The sequence below is a fragment of the Thamnophis sirtalis genome, unplaced genomic scaffold (genome assembly GCF_051295495.1).
Source record: "Thamnophis sirtalis isolate CommonGarterSnake01/CBP01778 unplaced genomic scaffold, rThaSir2_p1.2 scaffold_9, whole genome shotgun sequence".
Classification (NCBI taxonomy): domain Eukaryota; kingdom Metazoa; phylum Chordata; class Lepidosauria; order Squamata; family Natricidae; genus Thamnophis; species Thamnophis sirtalis.
In genome coordinates, this window is record NW_028261389.1 from 16,027,573 (window position 1) to 16,050,690 (window position 23,118).

General features: G+C 44.1%; 1 protein-coding gene across 1 annotated transcript; it reads left to right on the plus strand.

The window, feature by feature from the left end:
• Positions 1 to 22,924, plus strand: LOC148044049 (DNA repair protein RAD52 homolog). Its single transcript, XM_087722536.1, has 11 exons — positions 1 to 124; positions 5,719 to 5,792; positions 6,785 to 6,886; positions 8,622 to 8,715; positions 11,457 to 11,524; positions 12,888 to 13,006; positions 13,092 to 13,167; positions 15,189 to 15,373; positions 17,912 to 18,051; positions 20,098 to 20,172; positions 22,713 to 22,924. The coding sequence occupies exons 2-11, from the start codon at positions 5,721 to 5,723 to the stop codon at positions 22,922 to 22,924; spliced, it is 1,143 nt and encodes a 380-aa protein (XP_087578662.1). The 5' UTR covers positions 1 to 124; positions 5,719 to 5,720.
• Positions 22,925 to 23,118: the final 194 nt, after the last annotated feature.

Consider the following 23,118-nt stretch of genomic DNA (forward strand, 5'->3'; position numbering starts at 1 on the left):
CCGCCTTGTACGGAGGGCAAAAAAAAGGGGGGGCTCAACGATCGTCCCGCTCTTTCAGAGCTGCCTGGCGACACCATTCCAAATTTTCAGTCCCTTTTTTGCGTTCAAGAGATTCTACTTTCACGTAAGTTGATAAAAGGTCTTATTCCGTACTCTCGGCTACATGGCAAACAGGCTGATCCTAGTAATACAGGAGGACATTTGTGGCTCGAGGTTGAAATGAAGGGTCCTTGGTGCTCTACGGTTGCAGGAACTGGGTATGTCTAGTTTAATGAAATGAAGGACTAGAGGAGACATGATAGCAGCCTTCCAATATGCTCTTGTTTTCTGGCAGACGTTTAGAATAACAGAGTTGGAAGGGACCTTGGAGGTCTTCTAGTCTAACCCCCTGCTTAGGCAGGAAACCGTACATCACTTCAGACAAATGGCTATCCAACATCTTCTTAAAGACTTGCAGTGCTGGGGCATTCACAACTTCTGGAGGCAAGTTGTTCCACTGATTAATTGTTCTAACTGTCAGGAAATTTGGCTTGGTTCTAGGTTGCTTCTGTTTGATTTTATTTTATTATATTTATATGCCGCCCTTTTCCCCCGAAGGGGACTCAGGGCGGCTCACAATTCAAATCAGGGAAGGGGGGTACAGACAGAAAATAAAAGACAAAACATAACAATACATAATTTAAAAAACACACAACAGTCATACCATTCGAGACGGGGGCAACAGCTCTTTAGCCCCAGGCCTGTCGGAACAGCCAGGTTTTAAGGGCTTTGTGGAAGGCCTGGAGGGTGGTGAGGGTTCGAATCTCCACGGGGAGTTCGTTCCAGAGGGTCGGAGCAGCCACAGAGAAGGCTCTCCTCCGGGTAGTCGCCAGTCGGCACTGGCCGGCGGATGAAATTCGGAGGAGGCCTAATCTGTGGGATCTAATCGGTCTAGTGGAGGTGATTGGCAGCAGGCGGTCTCTCAAGTACCCAGGTCCAATACCATGAAGGTATTCTTGATTAGTTTCCACCAGGGGTGAAATTCAGCAGGTTCAGAAATTTTGAGTAACCCAGAGAACCGGCAAATACCACCACTGGCTGGCCCCAGAGTGGGGTGGGAATGGAGATTTTGCAGTATCCGTCTCCTGCCATGCCCATCAAGCCACACCCATAGAAAAAAGTAAAAAAAAAAAAAAGAATTTCACCACTGGTTTCCACCCATTGCTGCTTGTTCTACCCTCAGGTGCTTTGGAGAATACTTTGACTCCCTCTTCTTTGTGGCAGCCCCTGAGATATTGGAATACTGCTATCCTGTCTCCCCTAGTCCTTCTTTTCATTAAACTAGACATACCCAGTTCCTGCAACCGTTCTTCCTATGTTTTAGCCTCCAGGCCCCTAATCATCCATTCTCTGCACTCTTTCTAGAGTCTCCACATCTTTTTTTACATCGTGGCGACCAAAACTGAATGCAGGATTCCAAGTGTGGCCTTACCAAGGCATTATAAAGTGGTATTAACACTTCACATGATCTTGATTCTCTTCCTCTGTTTATGCAGCCTAGAACTGTGTTGGCTTTTTTGGCAGCTGCTGCACACTGCTAGCTCATATTTAAATGGTTGCCCACTAGGACTCCAAGATCCCTTTCACAGTTACTACTATTGAGTTTCATTATCATCACTAGGTAACATCAGTGCTACAAAGAATGTAATATAAACCAAGAGCCAAGGTCCCTCCTTACTGGTACTGATGATGTTACCTAGTTTGGGTAATGAAACGTCTGCAAGAAAATAAGGAAGCTCTGAGAGCACCAAGGGCTGATCATAAACTGCTAATCAGGATCAGATCTGGCTAGAGTTGGGAGATCTAGATCTAGAGATGGTTAGAATGGGAGACGACTAGGAAATCCCCCCCGAGGGGGGGGGAGTGAGAGGGATTATCATGGATTGGAAAGTCCAAAATAATTATGGAAAAAGACGACTTACAGGTAGTCCTCGATTTACGATCACAATTGAACCCAGAATTTCTGTGGTTAAGTGATACATTTGTTTTGAGTGAGTTTTGCCTCATTTTACAATCCTCCTTGCCACAGTTGTTAAGCAAATCACTGCAAGTTAGCAACCCATTTGTTTTAGCGAATCTAGCTTCCCCCATTGACTTTGCTGGTCAGAAGTTTGCAAAAGGGGATCAGATGACCTTGGGATTCGGCAACCGTCGTAAGTATGAACCAGTTGTCAAGCATCTGAATTTTGATCACATGATCATGGGGATGCTACAAAATTGTAACTGTTAAAAACGGTCCTGAGATACTTTTTTTCAGTGTCGTCCTCACTTTGAATGGTCACTAAATGAACTGTTTTAACGTAGTTAAAAGTATTTTAACTGAACTGCACCTGTGTATGGTTTGCCAATTGCACAGTGGCAGATAGAACAGCACTCCAGAGGGTCGATGTCATTGCCCAGAGGATCATGGGTTGTCCTCTTCCCTCTTTGGAAGAGCTTTATAGCTCCTGCTGCCTTAAGAAAGTTCAAAACATTCTTAAAGATCCATCTCATCCTGGGCACCCTTTTTTTGAACTATTACCATCTGGCAGACGGTACAGGATAATAAAAACAAGGACAAATAGGCTGAAAAACAGCTTATATCCCATGGCAGTAACTATTGAATTCTATGTTATAGTGCAATATCAGGTTTTCAATTTCAATTATATAGAATGTAAAGGATGTATGTTTGTGTTTTTATTTTTATAATGTACACTGAAGATGGCATTTAATTTCATTGTACGATGTGCAATGACAATAAACTAAACTTAACTAAACTATCTTAAGTCAAGGACTACCTGTACTAACTGCTTCTATAATGCCAGCAAGAAAACTGTATTATGTCCTTCATCCATCTCAATGTGAAGGAAACCACTTTTGCTTTTTTTAAAACAATCATTATCCCTGCTTCCTTTCCAAGCGTTTACCTTAAATTAATGCTTTTTAGCTGTTCTTGGTATGATAACACTTTTTTTTAATACAGCTTCATAAACAAATGAAAATATTTATAGAATCTGTGGGGCTGCTAAGAACTCACACCGATTTGATGGCAATCAGTTTTATGCAAAAGCAGCTTGAATTGACACTGTATTATAAACATTAATCATTCCCAGCTGGAAGGCCAGACATCTTGCTGAAGAGGAAGAGTGGAACATGTAGTCCAAATGTGAGCAAGATGCACCAAGGTGGAAACATCATGCTGAGCAAAGTAATAGCATTGGAACTTAACTACTCAAGTCCTTGAGTAGCAATGTTATGAAAGCAGATTAATCTTCAATTCGGTTAGAATCATTTGCATCTTTGGACAAGGCTATTATGGAGAAACAAATTTAAGCATGTTTTGGGAACACTTGTTTTTCTGAGTTCCAATGAAAACCTTGGATGAAGTTCATAATTATTATAAAGGATAATCAACCATATCTTTTTTTAAAATCAAAGGCATACCTGTAAAATATATTCAATTCTGATGCATTAAAAAAAAGCCTCTGGGATGGGAAAATTGTTCCTCTTGGTGCACCTTGATATGAGTTGGCTGCATTTCCTTTCCTTTCCTTTATCTCATGCCTTTCATTGACTTACTGTATAAGATATAGATATAGTTAGATAACTGGATAGATACCTTGTATAGATATAGAGATGTAGATGTGTATGTATGTATGTATGTGTTCTGACCTAGGCTTCCCCAAAAAGCACAAAGCAGATTCCTGGTCCTGACAAAACCCCTTTTATTAAACGAATGTGAATTCCTCTCATTCACATTCAGCAAGGGCCTGGCAAACAGTCTTTCAAAGGTGAATTTATGACCACAGGCCTTATCTAGCTTGGAAAGCTGCCATGTAAATATTTTCCAAACACAGTGCTGTGCAAGGAAAGATTTGGCACAGAGTCTCTGAGATTCACGGACAGATCTTCACACTCCTCACTCGTGAAACGAACTAACGAACAAATTGTTTCCTGCAAAAGCCCACTCCCCTTTCGCTCCTTTTTTATTTCCTATGGGAGGAGCCATTCACCGTCCACCTGTGGCTTTAATCCCAAATCGACCCTGATTTCTTAGCTGTTCTTTTCTTCTGGCAGCTCTGCCCACGCTCACACTGGGAACAGGCTTCAGCTGTTCCTCTGCCTCACTGCCGCCTAGCTCCGAAGGCAGCTGAGAACTGCTAGGCGGCCGTCGCCCCATCTCTGCCTCCAATGCAGAGCCCTCATCAGAGCCTTCCCCAGACTCCAGGACTGGCCCATGTTCCTCCCTGATCTCCTCTCTGTCCAACTCTGCTGCTAGCTCCATTGGCGGACCACAACACTATGTATGTATGTATGTATGTATGTATGTATGTATGTATGTATGTATCAGGGGTGGGTTTCTCGCCCTGTTCCAACCGGTTCGGTTGGAACGGGGCTGGTGGCGTCCTCGTGCACGCACGCAGTGCACGCATGCGTACTAGCGTCTGTGCGATGCTCCAGCTGCTCCTGGAGGATCGCGCAGGCGCTGTATGCATCCCGCGCATGTGTGGAAGCGCAGAACTCGTCAAAACCGGGTAAGGAGTGCGGGCAGGCGGGCCCTTCGCCGTTCCCGGAAGTTACTTACTTCCGGGTTCGCCGACCAACCGGTTCGCGGGGACCGCCGCGAACCGGTTGAAACCCACCCCTGGTATGTATATATGTATGATAAATGTATGTATATAGAACAAAAATGGTGTTTTCATGCATTTGAGAGTAAGCAACTTAATGCCTTTCAAAGCTTTTGAACTTCCGACAGGCTGTGCCTATCAGGATTTATGGCAGATGTAGTGCAAATACTCAGTAATACCAGATTGTTATACTTAGGCGGTCTTTCTGTCAGCATTTGTGCAGGCTAATTCTGTTCAGATTTAGGTTGAAATAGACAAAGTCTGCTTCTTTCTGAAAAAAGTGTTGCTTTGGTTTGATGGAAATTGTTGCATGTATATTTGCATCAATTTTATAATCAGAAAAACACCCTGCCTTTCATCTCAGTCATTAGGATAATCAAGGAGTCATAGTACCATAGTACAAGAGAAAAGCTATTCTTGGTTTCAGGTGCATCTTATTCTCTGACTGAAATAAAATGCTCTCTTTCATTAGGAATTTCTCATTTATTAGGAAAAGTCAAGTTCTGGAAAAAGAACAAAATTTGCACGGAGCTTCTGTGTGGATATCCTGCTCTGCTAATTCTGAGGAGATATCTTCACATTAATTCTTTGCAATATTTGGGATTACTTTTTGTTCAAATGTATTAATGGAACTTACTTCTCCTATCGGTATTTTGATTTATTGGTATGATTTACCACTTGTTTGTATCTTACGATTCATGATTGTATCTTATGATTTATGGTTGAGGAGAGCCGAGGTGGCGCAGTGGTTAAATGCAGCACTGCAGGCTACTTCAGCTGACTGCAGTTCTACAGTTCAGCTGTTCAAATCTCACCGACTCAAGGTTGACTCAGCCTTCCATCCTTCCGAGGTGGGTAAAATGAGGACCCGGATTGTTAGGGGGCAATATGCTGACTCTGTAAACCGCTTAGAGAGGGCTGAAAGCCCTATGAAGCGGTATATAAGTCTAACTGCTATTGCTATTGTTGTTTGTATGTACACTGAGAGCTTATGAACTGGAGACAAATTCCTTGTGTGTCCAATCACACTTGGCCAATAAAGAATATTCTAATTCTAATATATTTTTTGAAGGGATGTCCAGGGTAGAAATGGCAAGAGATGGAAATGGCAACACCAGTGACACACCCAATACATGGTTTGGACAGGTCAGTATATCATTGTTTTTAGTTAGTTAATTGGTTGGATGGTTAGTTTGCTGCCCATTTCACTGCAGCTATCTTAAGATTCTCAGGGATGAAACATTGCGCAACATTTATTAGGGATAAGAATATGGTTTCTACATCATCATAACAAATCTGTAGGAAACGTACTTAGAGGTTTTAAAGGGAACAGGCCTGGATGAAAATCAGGTTGACGCTAATCAATCTTTCTGAAATAACCCCAATGTATTTTGTATCCTAGCTCAGATGGCTCAGTGGCTAAGATGCCGTACTTGTCGATCAGAAAGGTCGGCAGTTCAGTGGTTCAAATCCCTGGCGCCTCGTAACGGAGTGAGCTCCCGTTACTTGTCCCAGCTTCTGCCAACCTAGCAGTTCGAAAGCATGTAAAAATGCAAGTAGAAAAATAGGAACCACCTTTGGTGGGAAGGTAACAGCATTCTGTGCTCCTTCAGCATTCAGTTATACCGGCCACATGACCACGGAGACATCTTCGGACAGCCCTGGCTCTTCAGTTTTGAAATGGAGATGAGCACCACCCTCTAGAGTTGGGAACGACTAGCACATATGTGCGAGGGGAACCTTTACCTTACCTTATTTTGTATCCTATGCAGAAAACGTGAAGCTCTGGTATTATTGAGATTATTTTACAAAGAAGACTTTGTACAATTTTGAAGTGCTCTTTAGGTCTCTTTTTGGGGGGATTAATTCATAAGTTGCTTCTTGGTGAGGAATACTAGGCAATATGCCGATATAATTATCTCTTCAATTTGCATTAAGATAGTGAGACTTCAGGAGTTAACTTTTAAAATGTTACTTTTATCATTTTATAATTTATGACAGCATGATAACAGTACAGTTTATTCTCTCATTTTGAAAAAGACTTAAGTGTGAGCAAATTAAATCTTGAAATGGAAACAACCAGAAGAGGCAAGAAGGCAGAAAGGTGGCTAAATCTGTTGGTTTTTGTGTTTGTGAAGTGCCAGTACACAGCAGATGAATACCAGGCTGTTCAGGCGGCTCTGCGGCAGAGGCTGGGCCCAGAATACATCAGTAGCCGACAAGCTGGAGGAGGACAGAAGGTACAAATTAGAGATTAGAGCTTTACTTTACTTTATACTGAAAAGCATCCTTTTAACCCCAGAGTTGTGAACCTGACAGGCTTGGAGTAGCCTGTTAAGATGCGTTAACACTTTAAAAAAACAAAAACATGTACTATATAGCTGTCAACAGCTAGTATCACCAAACCAGATTGTTGAAATTCAGTACTAACCTTCAGGTTGTCAAATTAAAATCGCTGACCAGAGATTTCAAGAGAAAAATAAACATAATCCTAGGCAAAATGGCTCTAAAAACGCCAGGTTTTTATTGCAATATTATATGTTGTGTGTACAGGGAGTCCTTGACTTATGGCCAACTTACAATTGAGCCCAAAATTCATGTTGCTAAGGGAGAAATTCGTTAAGTGAGTTTTGCCCCGTTTTACTATTTTTCTTCCCACATTTGTTAAGTGAATCATTGTGGTTGTTAAATGAGTGACACGGTTGTTAAGTGGCTCTGGTTTCCCCATGGACTTTGCTTGCCAGAAGGTTGCAAAAGGGGGTCATTGCAACCGTCATAAATATGAGTCAATTGTCAAGCATCCGAATATCAATCGTGTGACCTTCGGGATGCTGCGTGTGAAAAATGGTCATGAGTCACTTTTTCCAGTGCCGTTGTAACTTTGAACGGTCACTAAGTGAACTGTTGTAAGTCCAGGACTGCCTGTTTTGCCCAATTAGCTTTACAAGGGATCTCTCGTTCTGTGGCACTGAATCTTCCGACAGCTTTTCACACATTTAAAGGCGTATGACGCATGTAATGCTCAATCCCACCCTTGCTGCCTACATATCCCATCCCACACTGTGGCCTAGATTTTGAGATATTACCAGCTTTCTCCTCCTGAAATAGAGTCCATCTGATCACTTTAATATTTATGGATAGCTCTTATGTAGAGAGCTATTTACGTGAAAACAATGTCTCCAAGTTGGTAAACATAAAAAAGTAAATCCGGTTAAAACGTATTATGTTACCTGCTTCTTTATGTTTTTTGCTGTGCTATGTCATAATATAGTTAGAATATAGTAATATAGTTAGAAACTATGTATATTACCTAACTCTAGATCCATCTTGAATCTTGAATCTCTATTTATAAAAATGTGTGTGTGTGTTTGTGTATGTTCCAGAATAACTGGAACACCTCAAGCAATCTCAACCAAACTTGGTACACAGATGACTTACTCTCTAGAGACATAATATAGTTAGAAAATAGTAATATAGTAATAAACTGTGTATATTACATAACTATAGATCCTTCTTGAATCTTGAATCCATATATATAAAAATGGATGTGTGTGTGTGTGTGTGTGTGTTCCAGAATAACTGGAGCACCTCAGGCAATCTCAACCAAACTTGGTACACAGATGACTTACTCTCTAGAGACAAATACTGTGGGGGGTAAGACACCTGTAACGCCCCTCGTGTGTGTGTGTTCTGTTAAGATACAGCCTGTTGTGCCTTAAAATGGCTTCTATTGTACTGCCGTAAAATGGTTTCTACTGTACAGCACAGTGGAGTTGCCACAGTAACGGCTTCACATACTCCACAAGGGAGTTTCCTCTCGTAAGGAGGAAAATCCAACATTAGAAATTATAATTGGATCCAGACATTTTTCCCCCTATAAATACCCAGGCAACGCCATGTTATGTATTATTATGAGATAAAAATTGATATTTGATAGGCTACAGCAAAACGTATTTCCTTTCTTTTTGCTCTCAGGTTTGCTACATAGAGGGGCACAGGGTCATCAGCCTGGCCAATGAAATGTTTGGATATAATGGCTGGGCTCATTCTGTCACTCAGCAGAACGTTGGTGAGTCCAATAAGAACTTGTTTTGGTTGAAAATGTGGGAAAAATATTCCCACCGTAAAGGCAATGCTAATAAAATGTAAAAGAAAAAGCTGGGGAATTTACAGTACTGCTCTGTTCATGGAAGCTTTTTTGAACTGGTAATAAGATTTCACGTAAAGAAAATTAGGAAGCAGGTTTTTTTTTTCATTTTCCGTGTGTTCCTGATAACAATCCATTGTAGAAGAGCATGAGAAATATTATGACGAATTATAGAATTGCCTCTCTTCCTTAGGCAACTTGAGACCTTGAAGTACGAGGGTGGCCAAGAATTTTTGGAGTTAGTTTACATATAAAATAGGAATAGCACTTAGACTTATATACCGCTTTACAGTGCTTTACAGCCCTCTCTAAGCGGTTTACAGAGTCAACCTATTGCCCCCAACAATCTGGGACCTCATTTTACCCACCTTGGAAGGATGGAAGGCTGAGTCAACCTTAAATACCTTAAATAAAACCTTAATTAAAACCTCAAATAAAATTGATGCCTATTCATCGTTTTAGATTGTATTTCCCAGCCAGAAAGCAGATTTGCTTATCTCTGTTGTAGTTCTCTTACCTCTTAAGTGAAATCACCACAATAGCCTGTTATTCTACTAGTTACAGTTTTTAATGTGTCTTTTGCTAGTCCTCTCAAGCACCCATATTTATTTATTATTTGTTTTTCTAATTTGATAGATGTTTAAAATTGTTCCCTGCGTGGCCAGATCCAGTTTGTACAATATTCTCAAATCTTGAATTCTGTTTGTCAGGCCTGCAGCCATCTTTTCTTTCAGATCTTTGGTCTGCCACACTTTCTATTATTCTGCTATGCGTTTTCTATTGTGGGAAAATGGGAGGGTTAGGATTGCAGGAGTGAGATGTCTTGTAGCCATAACAAAATTCTTTCTTGAAAGCCAAGGTCATCCTTTGTCTTTGCACCTCTGCACCTGACCGGAATTGGATGGGTGGAACTGCCAGCATGGCAGTCAGTGGGAGACTGGACATGGGATGGACTTGGAGGTGTGGGGGCAAGATCTTGAACTTTCAACTAGGTGGGGAAAAACATGAAGCTTTCAGATTCGGGTTTTCCCAGATGTGCCAAAATGGCTCTGTTAATAAATTGGAACTTTGAGCAATACGTTGCCTTGGACTCTGATTGAATTTTGGATGCTATTCGGAACCCTGACACTGTTGCATTTTTGTTATCGGTGGTCACTGCCTCCTGGGTTATCAGTCCTGTGATTGTTTCTCTCCACCTCCTGCCTCTGCCACCTGCAATACTTTACACTTTTTGAAATTGGTAGCTTGTAAGTAAAGAACTATCGTGTTTCCCCCAAAATAAGGCCTGGACTTATTTTCTTTTGGGCCCCAAAATATGCACTAGGGTTTATTTTCAGGGAAACAAGATTTTTAGGGTGATCGGCCTGGCTGGGTGCCCCGCCCTCTGGCGCTCACACAAGAGCCAGCAAGCACATGGGGGACTTATGGCATCCAGCAGCAGCTTTAGTCCAAAATGACGTGACGATTGCGACCAAGATGAGGATATTTAATGCTTCCATCCACACAATCTTACTGTACGGCTCGGAATCGTGGACTTTACTTAAAAGTGACCTGAACCTATTAGAACGATTCCAGCTAAGATGCTTGTGCAACATTCTGCACATAACTCTACGGGACCGATGGAAAAACGAAACGGTATTGCAACTGTGTAAAAACCAAACTACAATCGAACTTTACCTAAGAAGACAACGACTTAGATGGTTTGGACACGTTTGCCGTATGGACAATAGCCGATTACCTTACTGATCGATTAACTCGCTGCGACCGGATGGGTGGAAAATCGCACGAAATGCCCCAAAGAAAACGTGGATATCCCAAGTGGCTCACGATCTTCAACCACTCCATTTCTCGATAACCGATGCCCAACAAGCCGCCCTAAATCGGAATCAATGGCGTGTTGTAATCCGTGACGTCCTGCCCCTGGCCTTCACAATGCAATGTTCACTGCCTTATGGACGTTGACATTTACGAAGATTAAGTCCAAGTCCAAGTTTAGTCCGCTGGTCCCTTAGTTGGCGCACTCGGGAGCTGCACAGAGCGGAAGGCACAGCAGAAGGCGGGCGATGCCGGCACGCCACACAGGCTGCCGGCAACCCAAGAGACATGAAACAAGCCATGAAACCTGCCACTCAGCCCCACCACCGCTCGGCTTTCCCACGGCCTGTGCATCCAGATCGCCTGCCTGTCCCTCACGCCTCTGCCTCTGTTTTAACAACACAAAACAGGGTGCATTCATCATTCTACCTGAATGTATCCTTTTACTTTTTGCTGTAGTAGTTTATTAGGAAAGGTCAAGCACTGATATATGATACAGTTCCAAGCAAAGCTTCTTTGGTACTTCTGATTAACACAGAACAATATTTATAGAGGGTTTGTTTCCCCCAAATATGGCATCTTATATTCAATACGTGCTAACCATAAATTGCTGTTTATTTTAACAATGAAAATTATCAGGCACCGTTGAATTTAATTTTTCGTTAAGTGTGTTTTCTTGCTTCCTTTTTATATAATTTATACTGTGTTTGGCCTTAGTTTTCTTTTCAAAAATAAAGGCTACCACAGGTCCTTTAAAAAAAACAACAACTCTCACGAAGTTTTATATATTTCTGTTACTGCTTCTTGCCTTAGTCATTAGTGTGACTTTTTTCTTCCTCCTTTTGTAGATTTTGTTGATCTAAATAATGGCAAATTCTATGTGGGTGTTTGTGCCTTTGTGAAAGTTCAGCTTAAGGTAAGCATGCATATGTGGGTGGGTATTCTAATGTGGTGGGGTTTTTAGGAAGAGACAGTTAAATCAGAGGTCCCCAACCCTGGGCTGTGGCCTACTACCATGGCCTGTTTGGAAATGGGCCATACAAGCAGCGGGCGAGCATATGTGCGCAGCTCCACTTGCACCAGCGGCAGGTGCTCATGTTTGGATGTGCAGCTCAGTTTGTGCATTTGCGCCTGCCACTCACACAAATGGAGCTGTGCATGAGAGTGCACGCGCCTGCCATTTGCATGGAAACAACCCTTCTCCCCTGCTGGACCGCCAAACCGGAAAGATTGGGAACCGCTGAGTAAAATTATACCCAAATGTGCACAATAAGAACTCTTGAAGGTACTATTTATAGTCAGGTGGAGAGATTCTATTGTTATATAAAACTGTTACTATTGTCAATTCTGTTACTGGTTGAAAGGGATTATTTAATGCTGAAGAAGCTATTCCACTTATATTTTCTCCTTTGTTACAGGCCAAAAATACACTTTCTTTGAAGAATTAAAATACCGTATTTTTTGCAGTATAAGATGCTCCAAAGTATAAGACCCATCTAGCTTTTGGGGAGGAAAACAAGAAAAAAACAATCTGCCTCTCCCAGCAATTTGCCTCCTTGCAGCAAACAGCAAACAGTCCGTTTCAGTTTCAGCACAGCCTGATTAGCACAAGCAGCTGATTGTCAGTTGGATCGGCCTCCCGACGTTTCAGGCTGCAGGGATTGCCATAGCCTATTGCCACTGCACACCCCATTTTCAGCCTCCACATCCCATTTTCAGCATCTGCACACCTCGTTTTTGGCTTCCGCGCACTCCATTTTCCACCCGTTCTGGGCAGCAGGGATTGGAATGGGCAGAAAATGGGGGGGGGGGGGTGCGGAGGCCAAAAATGGGATGCGGAGGCCGAAAATGAGGCGTGCGGAGGCAGCAATAGGCAATGGCAATCCATGCAACCTGAAACAGTTGATGGTTGGGAGGCTGATCCAACCGACAATCAGCTGCTTGTGCTAATCAGACTGCTGAAGCAAACTGAAACAGGCTGTTTGCTGTTTGCTGCAAGGAGGCAAATTTCTGGGAAGCATAGGCCAAAGGATGGGCGGGTATATAAGATGCAGCCAAATTTTCACCCTCTTTTAGGGGGGGGGGAGTGCGTCTTATACTCCGAAAAATATGGTAGGTTGAAGTGTGTGATACTGCAGATGAAGTATCCAAATCCTTGTAGATTCCAGAAAAAATGAATGCACCTCCGTCATCTTTTCATTTTTTCCCCTTCAAATATTAAGAAAGGAATTGTGAAAATAATTATAGTAAGGGGGGATATAAATCTACTCATGTTGCAGGATGGGGCTTACCATGAAGATGTTGGCTACGGAGTAAGTGAAGGCTTGAAATCTAAGGCCTTGTCCCTTGAAAAAGCAAGGAAAGAGGCTGTCACAGATGGATTGAAGAGGGCACTAAAGTAAGAGTAACCAACGTATGCAATATTTTATTGTTGTTGTGAAATAGAGAATTATGTTTTAAGAAGCAGCCGTCTGTCTCTTCAGGTGCTTTGGTAATGCTCTTGGGAACTGTATTTTGGATAAGGACTACTTGCGCTCGGTGAATAAGCTCCCCCGGCAGGTATGTTGTGGGGGAGGAGGGGCAGGGGGGAGGAGAGCAGGTTTCAAAGAAAGTAGAAATGCCAAATTCTGGAGTGATCACGAATTGTAACAATTAATAGTAACTTGCATCATTTATAATCACCAGATTTCACCATTTGGCTTTTTTCTCTTAGAAATGTTCTCTCTTTTGTTCATTATTATTACTCAGAACTAAGCCAAAAGTATTATGTCATCATTCTAGCATTATAAAACAACTTTTTTTTTTTTTGGCGTTATTTGGAATAAGATTCTGTAACCTGCACAAAAACACACGTACCTTCGTATAATTTTTATGCGGACCTTAAGAGTATATTGTTTTCTACCTTAGGACCCTTTGGATAAACTATCTTGAACCTTGCAATTCATTTATTAATTTACCTAATAGTAAGGTTAATGGAACTTATGTTTATTTTTGCATAATCATTTTTAAGATGACACCATAAGCTTCTAAAGATCCCTCTTTTAATATCTCTCGGCATTGCCATAAGATTAACCATGGTTTGTTCACTTTTTAAAACCTATAATTGGATAACTAGCCTAGTCTCAAATGTTCCCCTTTTAGGGAATGCTGTTGGCTGACAGCTACAAATGGCCCTCGATACAGTGGATTATCTGGATCCTCTTCAATCTGGGTTCGAACCAGAAAACAGCACTAAAACGGCACTGGCTGCACTAGTCAGTGACCTTTGGAGGGCTCAGAATGAAAATGGTGCAACCCGTCTGGCCTTCCTTGCCCTCAGTGGCTTTTGATGCCTTCAGTCGTGGTATCTTGGCTTGGCTTGGAGAGCTGGAAGTGGGAGGAGGCACTGTGTTATGATGGTTCTCCTCCTTCCTCTGTGGCTGGTTCCAGTTGGTGTTGGCATAAGGCAGGAATCCCTAGGGCCACATAACGGAGTGAGCTCCCGTTACTTGTCCCAGCTTCTGCCAACCTAGCAGTTCGAAAGCATGTAAAAATGCAAGTAGAAAAACAGGGACCATCTTTGGTGGGAAGATAACAGCGTTCCGTGCGCCTTTGGCATTTAGTCATGCCGGCCACATGACCACAGAGACGTCCTTGGACAGCGATGGCTCTTCGGCTTTGAAGCAGAGATGAGCAATGCCCCCTAGAGTCGGGAATGACTAGCATATATGTGTGAGGGGAACCTTTACCTTTATCTTCCTAACTTTCCATAAAGCACTGAAGGCCTATCTTTCCATCCAAGCTCTGGGATTAAAACAGACGACTGCACGTTGGAAGCTTGACTTGACCCCAGGTTTTTACACACACACTTGGTTTTAATAGTTTAATGTCAAGTGCAGGAAATCGGGAGTCAATGCAGTTCAAATGATAGCATGCTAATGCCCTCAACAAGAGGTCAAAGCAAACCGGCGGTAGAGAAGAATCAACAGAATTCAAGGTGGGCTGGATTTAGATCTCATGTGGGCACAAAGGGACTCTAAACTGATGGTGCGCTTGACCCCCCCCCCTCGGGCACAGCATGATCATCTACGTTTAATACGGTTTTTAATTTTTGATTGTGAACTGCCCAAAGTTTGCTATAAGATGGGTGTCTATATAAATCTTTCAAATAAATAAATTGCCTTAAAATCAAAAAAAGCCAAAGGTAATCTGCAGGGTACACGGCCCTAAGAATAATTGTAATTTGCTTTAAACATATAAATAACCCACATTAGCTCAGATTACAGCATTGGCTAAAAGTATGGTGTGAAGGTGCAAATTCTGCATAAAACATCCCTTGTTTCCTTGGGTAGCTTTACCTCTGGACTAGGATGGGGGTAGGGGGTATTTCCTGGGCAGCTTCCCCCTGATAAATTCTGTGAAATGCTTCTACTATTTTGTTAATTTCTCTATCTCAGGGGTCCCCAAACTTGGCAATTTTTAAGGTTTGTGGACTTCAACTCCCAGAATTCTCCAGCCAGCTCCGCTAAATATTGGGAAAGTTGCCAAGTTTGAAGACCTCTGCTCTACTTGAATGGCTTTTTGTTTTATCCTTTTGCTAGATGCCTCCAGATTTAGATTTGGGCAAAGTGAAAAGACAGGACTTTGATCCTACTATTGAGAAGGCAAGATATAACAGCTGCTTGCAAAAAGGAAGTGAAGACCAGAAGCTCTTTTCCTTGTCAACCCCAAGCAAATCTCGCAAATCGACTACTCCCTTGAATGCGATTGAACAAAACCAAAATAGGTTAGCAGCTTCATTAGATGTTTTTCCCCGGGCAGGCTCACATTTTGAAATGTTAAACTTTTCATAATGACGTTTAGAAAGTTGCTGTCAAAAGTATTCTGAATTTTAATTCAGCAAGAAATTCCTGAGTGTGGTCAGATATTCTACTTTTGTTCTGGCAGGAGGGAAAGAAAAAGTAATGCAGGATTGCTTTTGTGAATTCTTATTACTGTAACGCGCTCTACATGGGGCTGCCCTTGAAGAGTGTTCGAAGACTTCAGTTAGTCCAGAACGCAGCCGCTCGAGCGATTATGGGTGCACCCAGGTACACCCACGTCACACCTATCCTCCGTGAGCTACACTGGCTACCCATTAGTCTCCGAATCCGCTTCAAGGTGCTGGTCGCTACCTATAAAGCCCTACATGGCATCGGACCTGGGTACCTGAGAGACCGCCTCCTGCCGATTACCTCCCATAGGCTGATTAGATCTCACAGGTTAGGTCTCCTCCGGATTCCATCTGCCAGCCAATGTCGGCTGGCGACTCCCCGGGGGAGAGCCTTCTCTGTTGCAGCTCCAGCCCTCTGGAATGACCTCCCCATGGAGATCCGGACCCTTACTACCCTCCCGGCCTTCCGCAAAGCCACCAAGTCCTGGCTGCTCCAGCAGGCCGGGGGGCTTGTGAAATATCCAGCCCCACGGAAACTGTGAATGTTGCATATTTTAAAGTGTTGTTTTTGTCTATTTATCCCCCTTCCCTTGTTTATTGTGAACCGCCCGGAGTCCTTCGGGAGTGGGCGGCATACAAGACAAATAAACTAAACTAAACTAAACTAAACTAATTCTGTCAGGAAAAAAAGAGAGTCTAAATGTTTCCTATTTCCTAAGTGGGTATAGCATTGACAAAGTACATATCCAAGTGGGCACATACTGTATTTTTTGGAGTATAAGACACACTTTTTACTCCCAAAAAAGAGAGTGAAAATCTGGTTCTGTCTTTTACGCTGAAAACAGCATTTATGCCCTACCGAAACTTCTCCCCCTTTGCAAAAATGCCCATGCCGAGGGTTTGGGAGGCTTGCAAAGTGTTCCTGATGACTGGGGAGGGCAAAAATGAGCAAAAAAAGGGCCATTTTTGCTTGTTTTTGCCCCCCCCCCCCAGCCCCCAGGAGCACTTTGCAAGCCTCCCAAAGCTCTGCATACCCCCTTTTTTCCCCTTCAAAAAACGGCCAGTTTTTGCGAAAAACGAGCCGTTTTTTTGCTCGTCTTTTTGCCCCCCAACTCCCAGGAGCACTTTGCAAGCCTCCCAAAGCTCTGCATGCCCTTTTTTTTTTTTTTGCAAAAAACGAGGCGTGCAGACGGTTGGGGAGGCCTGCAGAGTGCAAACACTTTTTTAAAAAAAATTACCTCTTCAAAATCATGGTGCATTTTATACTCTGGTGCGTCTTATAGTCCGAAAAATACGATACATCCTATGGCAGCTTTTTCCAGTCTGATGCCCTCTGGTTGTACTAACATTCTGCTTTCAGAATTTGTTATCCAGCATTAATTCCTCTTTCATGCGTTTATACTGGTAGTCCTGGATCTTCAGTAAGTTATTAAGTATGTTATCAAGGTTGTGTCACTGTGCCAAGTAAGACCCCCAACGAAAGAAGGCTTGAGTTCCTCTAAGTTCCATTTTATTAGAGATGTCATAGTGGCACATCTGGGAAAACTCAAATCTGAAAGTTTCCAGGTTGACCCCACCCAAGTGAAAGTCCAAGTCCCTGCCCCACCACCCACATGTCTGTCACATGGCCCAATCAGGCACCGTCCCAACTGGAGATGCCTCGCAGTCACGCCACTCCAGGTGCTTGGCAAGATGTCCTTGACGCTCTGAGAAAGAATATACATCTCCCATACGCCATATAATCCCCCCTCCCATTTTCCTACTGCATGGAAGGCCTGAAGGCCCAAATGTAAAAGATTTCTTCCAGGCCTGACAGATTGACTAAGCCTTCCATCCTTCCAAGGTCGGTAAAAGATTGCTGGGGGCAATAGGCTGACCCTGTAAAACCGCTTAGAGAGGACTGTTAAGCATAAGTCTAACTGCTGTTGCTATTATTAGAAGAAAAGTATCATGGAATTGAAATTTAATATGCCATAAACATGCCTTGCCATCCAGCATGAGGAAATGTTATTAATGAACTAGAGCAGGGGTATCAAAGTCAAGGCCCGGAGGCCGGATCCGGCCCGTGGGTGCTTAGATCTGGCCAGTGAGGCCAGATCTAAGGAAGCAGCAAAGGACCGGCCCGCGGTATCTGTGCCAGCAAAAACGGAGCCCAGGAGGGCTGCGGGCTTCAGGACGCCATCGCAGCCAAAAACAGAGCTCAGGAGCCTGTTTTTGCTGGTAGAGCACTTGGGCCGCCACAGGTACCCCCAACACGAATGACGTCGAGCTGGCCATACCCTCCCAGCCCCCCCTGTCAAACACATCGCTGTTGCGTCCTCCAATGAAATCGAGTTTGACACCCCTGAACTAGAGGGATAATCCCCCTTGGTTTATACTCTGTTATCACAGGATCTCATTGCCCTTGGATTACGACGCAACTCACCTTCGGAAGATACGGCAGAAGCAGCTTCAAGAGAAGTTCAGACAGGAGATGCAGGAGAAACAGCAGATCCAGTCAGATGTTTCAGCTTGCAGGGCTAAAGATCAAGGTAAAGAGGGTTGCAGGAACTGCGTATGGCTAGTCTAGAAAAAAAAAAGGACTAAGGGGTGACATGATCGCAGGATTCCAGTATTTGAGGGGCTGCCACAAAGAAGAGGGGGAGGGGAATCAACCTATTCTCCAAAGCACTTGAAGGCAGGATGATTAAAAAAATGGATGAAAGCAATCTGGATTTAAGGAAATCTTAGCTGTAAGAACAATTAACCGGTGGAACAGCTTGCCTTCAGAAATTGTGGGTGCTCCATCACTGGAGGCTTCTAAGAAGAGACTTGCACACCCACTTGTCTGGAATGGTATAAGGTCTCCTGCTTGAACAGGGGGTTGGATTAGAAGACCTCTAAATTCCCTTCCACCTCTATTCCAGATAGAGGAGAATATTAGTAGCATTATTAATTCCTTCCATGTTAATTGTGCCTTCGTCAGAAGGAGAAAATGACCTGCCAAACAAAGGTTATTTTATACAAAAATGCATGAGCTGTTAACATCAGCCACGTTTAACTTAAAAAGAAAACCATAGAGGAAAATAGAGGCAGGGGAATAAATAATCTGGAATAGTTTTAGGGATGCAGAGGATCAGAGTGTTTAAACAGGAGTTGGTCAAGTAATTATAGGGGGCAATTCTAATTGACAAAAATTTAAACAGTCGAGGCGTAAGTAGATTTTGTGAAGCAATTTTGATGTAGTTTTGCAAGAAAATACAATGATGTGGAGCTCAGAGGACTGAGAAAGGCTTGGACCCAAAGAATGGGAGAGTGGCAATGACCTCTGTTGCCCCTGAAACTTTCCCAAGTGCTGTTGGGTCACATTTGACACCTTTTCCAATAAGTGTTTGAATGAAACTGTTCAAGGAGATGGGGGGGGGGAATCAACAAAATACAATGACTATCCCAAAGGATTCCAAAGGATTTTAGATTTCACTTGAAAAAAAATTATTTAAGTATAAATACAGCCCAGTTCGTTTGATGGGAGGGGAAGAGGAGATGAGGGCGGTGAAAGGCTCTTCCTTGTAACTCAAGAGAATTATAAGGAGTTGCAGTTACAACAGAAACATTAAGAAGCTTTCCCCCCCACCCTGAAAAAAAATCATTCAATCAGCTGGAAGGGATCTTGGAGGCCTTCTAGTCCAACCCCCTGCTCAAACAGGAGACCCTATACCAGGGCTGACAAACTTGATTTCATTGAGGGCCGCATCAGGGATGTGTTTGACCTTGGGGGGAGGGGGCTGGGATGGGTGTGGCCAGCTTGACATCACTTGTGTTGCGGTGCCTATGGCAGCCCGCTCTGCCAGCAAAAACAGGCTCCCGAGCTTCGTATTTGGCTGCAACATTTTCCTGCAACTCTCTGCCAGCAAAAATGGAGCTCTGTTTTCGCTGACAGAGGCACTGCAGGCTGGTCCTTCGCTGTCTCCAGAATGACTCTGCGGGCCACATCTAAGCACCCCGCGGGTCGGATCCGGGCCCCGGCCCTTGATTTCGACACCCCTGCCCTATACCATTTCAGACAGGTGCCTGTACAGTCTTTTCTTTAAAACTCCAGTACCCACAACGTCTGTAGGCAAACTGTTCCACTGGTTCATTGTTCTCATTGTTAGGAAGGTTCTCCTGAACTCCAGGTTGCTTCTCTCCTTGATTAGTTTCCATCCATTGTTTCTTGTCTTGCCTTTTAATTAAATTAAAATTAAAAATTGCAAAAAAACAATAGCCAAATGTCCAGGGAGGACTGACCCTGCCCCATAGTTCTTCAGTGCCAGAAGAAAAAAGGAAGCTGGGAAGGGAAAGGGAGAGAATACAATCTCCTTTCCCAATCTGTTCTCTCCTGGGAAGAAAGAGACCAGTAGGAAGTTGATCTGCAGCAACTTGGAGTTGCACCGTTGAGCTACCACCGATCCTCCTTTGATGACACAAGGAAAAGACTCTGATATGCCATTCGTCCATCACCAATTTAGTTTTACCCATCTTGATCCTGTCTCCCTGCCTCAAATTAGAAAGGCGGGTAACAGTTTCACTTTTTCGGCAATTCTGCTCTTTGCATACAGAGGCGTCCAATCTCCCTGCCTTGGAATGCAACTCTTCTGTACCCCCGGAATCTGTTGTGGATGAATTCCTTGCAGGTGAGCGTAAAATTGCTTTAAGTTGATTAGCTCATGGTTTTTTCATGGTATTTACAGTACCAATTATTACGGTACAATCGTGTGGGTTTCTACCGGTTCGGCCGAACCGCTAATAGCTTGGCGACCTGGGTCGCTGGAAGCGGCAGTGACCCAGGCCTGCCACGCCCTTGAACCAGTTCTCCTGGTGGTGCCATAGATGCCGCCATCTTGTTTTTTGCTTCTGCAATTTTAGTTGTATTGTGCATGTGTGTGTGCAGTGCGCAGGGGCATGTGGCGTACTCCTGAGCAAACCGGCAGTAGTTTCTGCCGGAATCCACCCCTGGGTACAATGTACATCCTCTTTTTCTCATGCGAGTCCTCCCCAACACCCTTGGTTTGATGCTGAATGCAGACTTTGGGAAGGACTGTAATGAAAAGAAGAAACAGCCAGGGGGGCATATATAGTGAAAAGTTACTGGGAGCCAAAGTGTTACCCATCTATTCACCCACATTCTGTGATGACCCGGGGCAAGCCACGGAAGCAACACAGCCAGAGAACAGTTCTAACTCTCCTTTATTGCTCCGACTTTCCCCCAAACATCCTGTCATGCCCCTATCAAGAGTCGGACTCTGAGATGGAAGATGAACAGCTGTCAGAGAGTGGGAGAGTGGCTCCATTGGCTGTGGAGGAAACTGGGGAAGGGCAAAGTCAGGTTGGGCAGAGCTGGGGACGGAGAAGAGAGCAACGTGGGTTGTGTGGCTTACGAGGGAAGAAAGGCCCCCGATTCCCTTCACAAGGCACACCTGGGGATGGAGTTTAAAGGAAAGGCAAATGGGAGGGGCTGCTGCTGTCGGGAACAAACACTGACTTCATTTGGTGTTAAATGCTTATCTGAGTTCCTGGCATCCTCCCAATTGGTTTGATTTGCTGTGCTACTTATTTATTTATTTATTTGTCTTGTATGCTGCCCACTCCCGAAGGACTCCGGGCGGCTCACAATATACAAGAAGAGGGGGATAAATAGACAAAACAACACTTTAAAAATATGCAACATTCACATTTTCCGTGGGGCTGGATATTTCACAAGCCCCCCAGCCTGCTGGAGCAGCCAGGACTTGGTGGCTTTGCGGAAGGCCGGGAGGGTAGTAAGGGTCCGGATCTCCACGGGGAGATCATTCCAGAGGGCTGGAGCTGCAACAGAGAAGGCTCTCCCCTGGGAAGTCGCCAGCCGACATTGGCTGGCAGATGGAATCCGGAGGAGACCTAACCTGTGAGATCTAATCGGTCTATAGGAGGTAATCGGCAGGAGGCGGTCTCTCAGGTACCCAGGTCCGATGCCATGTAGGGCTTTATAGGTAATGACCAGCACCTTGAAGCGGGTCCGGAGACTAATGGGTAGCCAGTGCAGCTCGCGGAGGATAGGTGTGACGTGGGTGTACCTGGGTGCACCCACAATCGCTTGCGCGGCTGCGTTCTGGACTAACTGAAGTCTTCGAACACTCTTCAAGGGCAGCCCCACTTCACTTCTGGAACTCCTTATCTTGCTTGCCCTGCCATATTAATTACTTTATCTTGCCTTGTTGGATTTATAATTGGTTTTCTGTGTACAAGGTTTGGACTGGAGCATTTTCAGCCAAAGGCTGTTACAGGTTTGTGGAAGAGTTTTTCTCCAGGCCGGAGAGTTGGCAGGGACGTTGGGGTCACAGTTGTTGTTAATAAAGGGACACATACAGGTTTTCTGGCTGTGTTGCCTTTGTGCCACTCCCTGGGTCATCATATGTCCCCATGTTTACTGCAAGTCCTGGAGCAAAGCTCTCTCACACACCTCCAACAGCCTCTGGCTGCGAGTTGTCCAGTAAGCAAAGTTAGCAAGGCAGCAACCAAGGCAAGAAGTCCATTGAGGCAGGCAAATCGGACAAGGCACACAAGACAAAGCACAGCAAAATCCAGATGTCGGCAACTGCATGCGAGGCTCCATGGATTCAACGCTTGTTCCCGACAAACACCCCTCCCAACGGCGTCTCCTTAAATCTCAGTCCCAAGGTAAGCCTTGTGAAGAGGGGTAGGGCGCTCTCCTCCCGAGTCATCGGGTTGGTCTGCGTTGCTCCTTCCTCCCCTCCACAGCTCCATGCTTGGGGATCGGAAGGGGGCGGTCCTTGCTCGGCACCGGAGCTCTGTCGTTCCCCTGCTCCACTGCCTGCCGTCTCTTCCCCCTTCTCTCGGTCATCCTGTGCTCATTCTTCCTCGCTGGCAATCCTTCCCAAGCCTGAGAGACCCAGAGCTGCCTCATCCTCCTCCGGTCGTTTCTCCGGAGCCAACGAGGTCGTGCCCTCTTCTTTCATCAGCCCCAGCTCTAGCTCGTCCTCCTCTGTGGACTCAGGCTCCGATGGGGCCATGACACATTCCCTTTTTCTAGAAAAACTCAGATTTAAGCATTCTCATATCTGAGCTGGACCCTGAATATTGCGGCTTCCATTACAATCTAGAGCCATTGGGAATCAGACGCATAACTGAACAATCAATAGTTGAAGTTTTAGTTTTAATTTCTGACTGATTACAGATGATCCAGAACTGTGGGACTTTCCTTTGGAAGCAACTGATCACAATACAGCAGCAGTGCCAGCCCAATGCTTACGTTCACCTCTTGGACAGCATTGCATGATGACTCGCAGCCGAACCCCACAAAGAATAAATAATCAGCAATCAAATATAAAACCTTCATCTTGGCATCTGTCCTCCAGTCCCAAATCTTACTTAGCAGGTAAACTGTAAAAGAGATAGGAAAACGAGTAACTTTGTCTACATTAACTAGGCTATATGACAAAAGCATGTAGTAGTGGGGAACAAATAACATTGTCTCCTCCGTGAAAAGCAGCTAAAATGCAGCTTCTGGGCCACGAGGAATGTTGTATATGAAATAGGATAGCTTAGCACATGAAACTGGACGGGAATGTAAACCGTGTCCA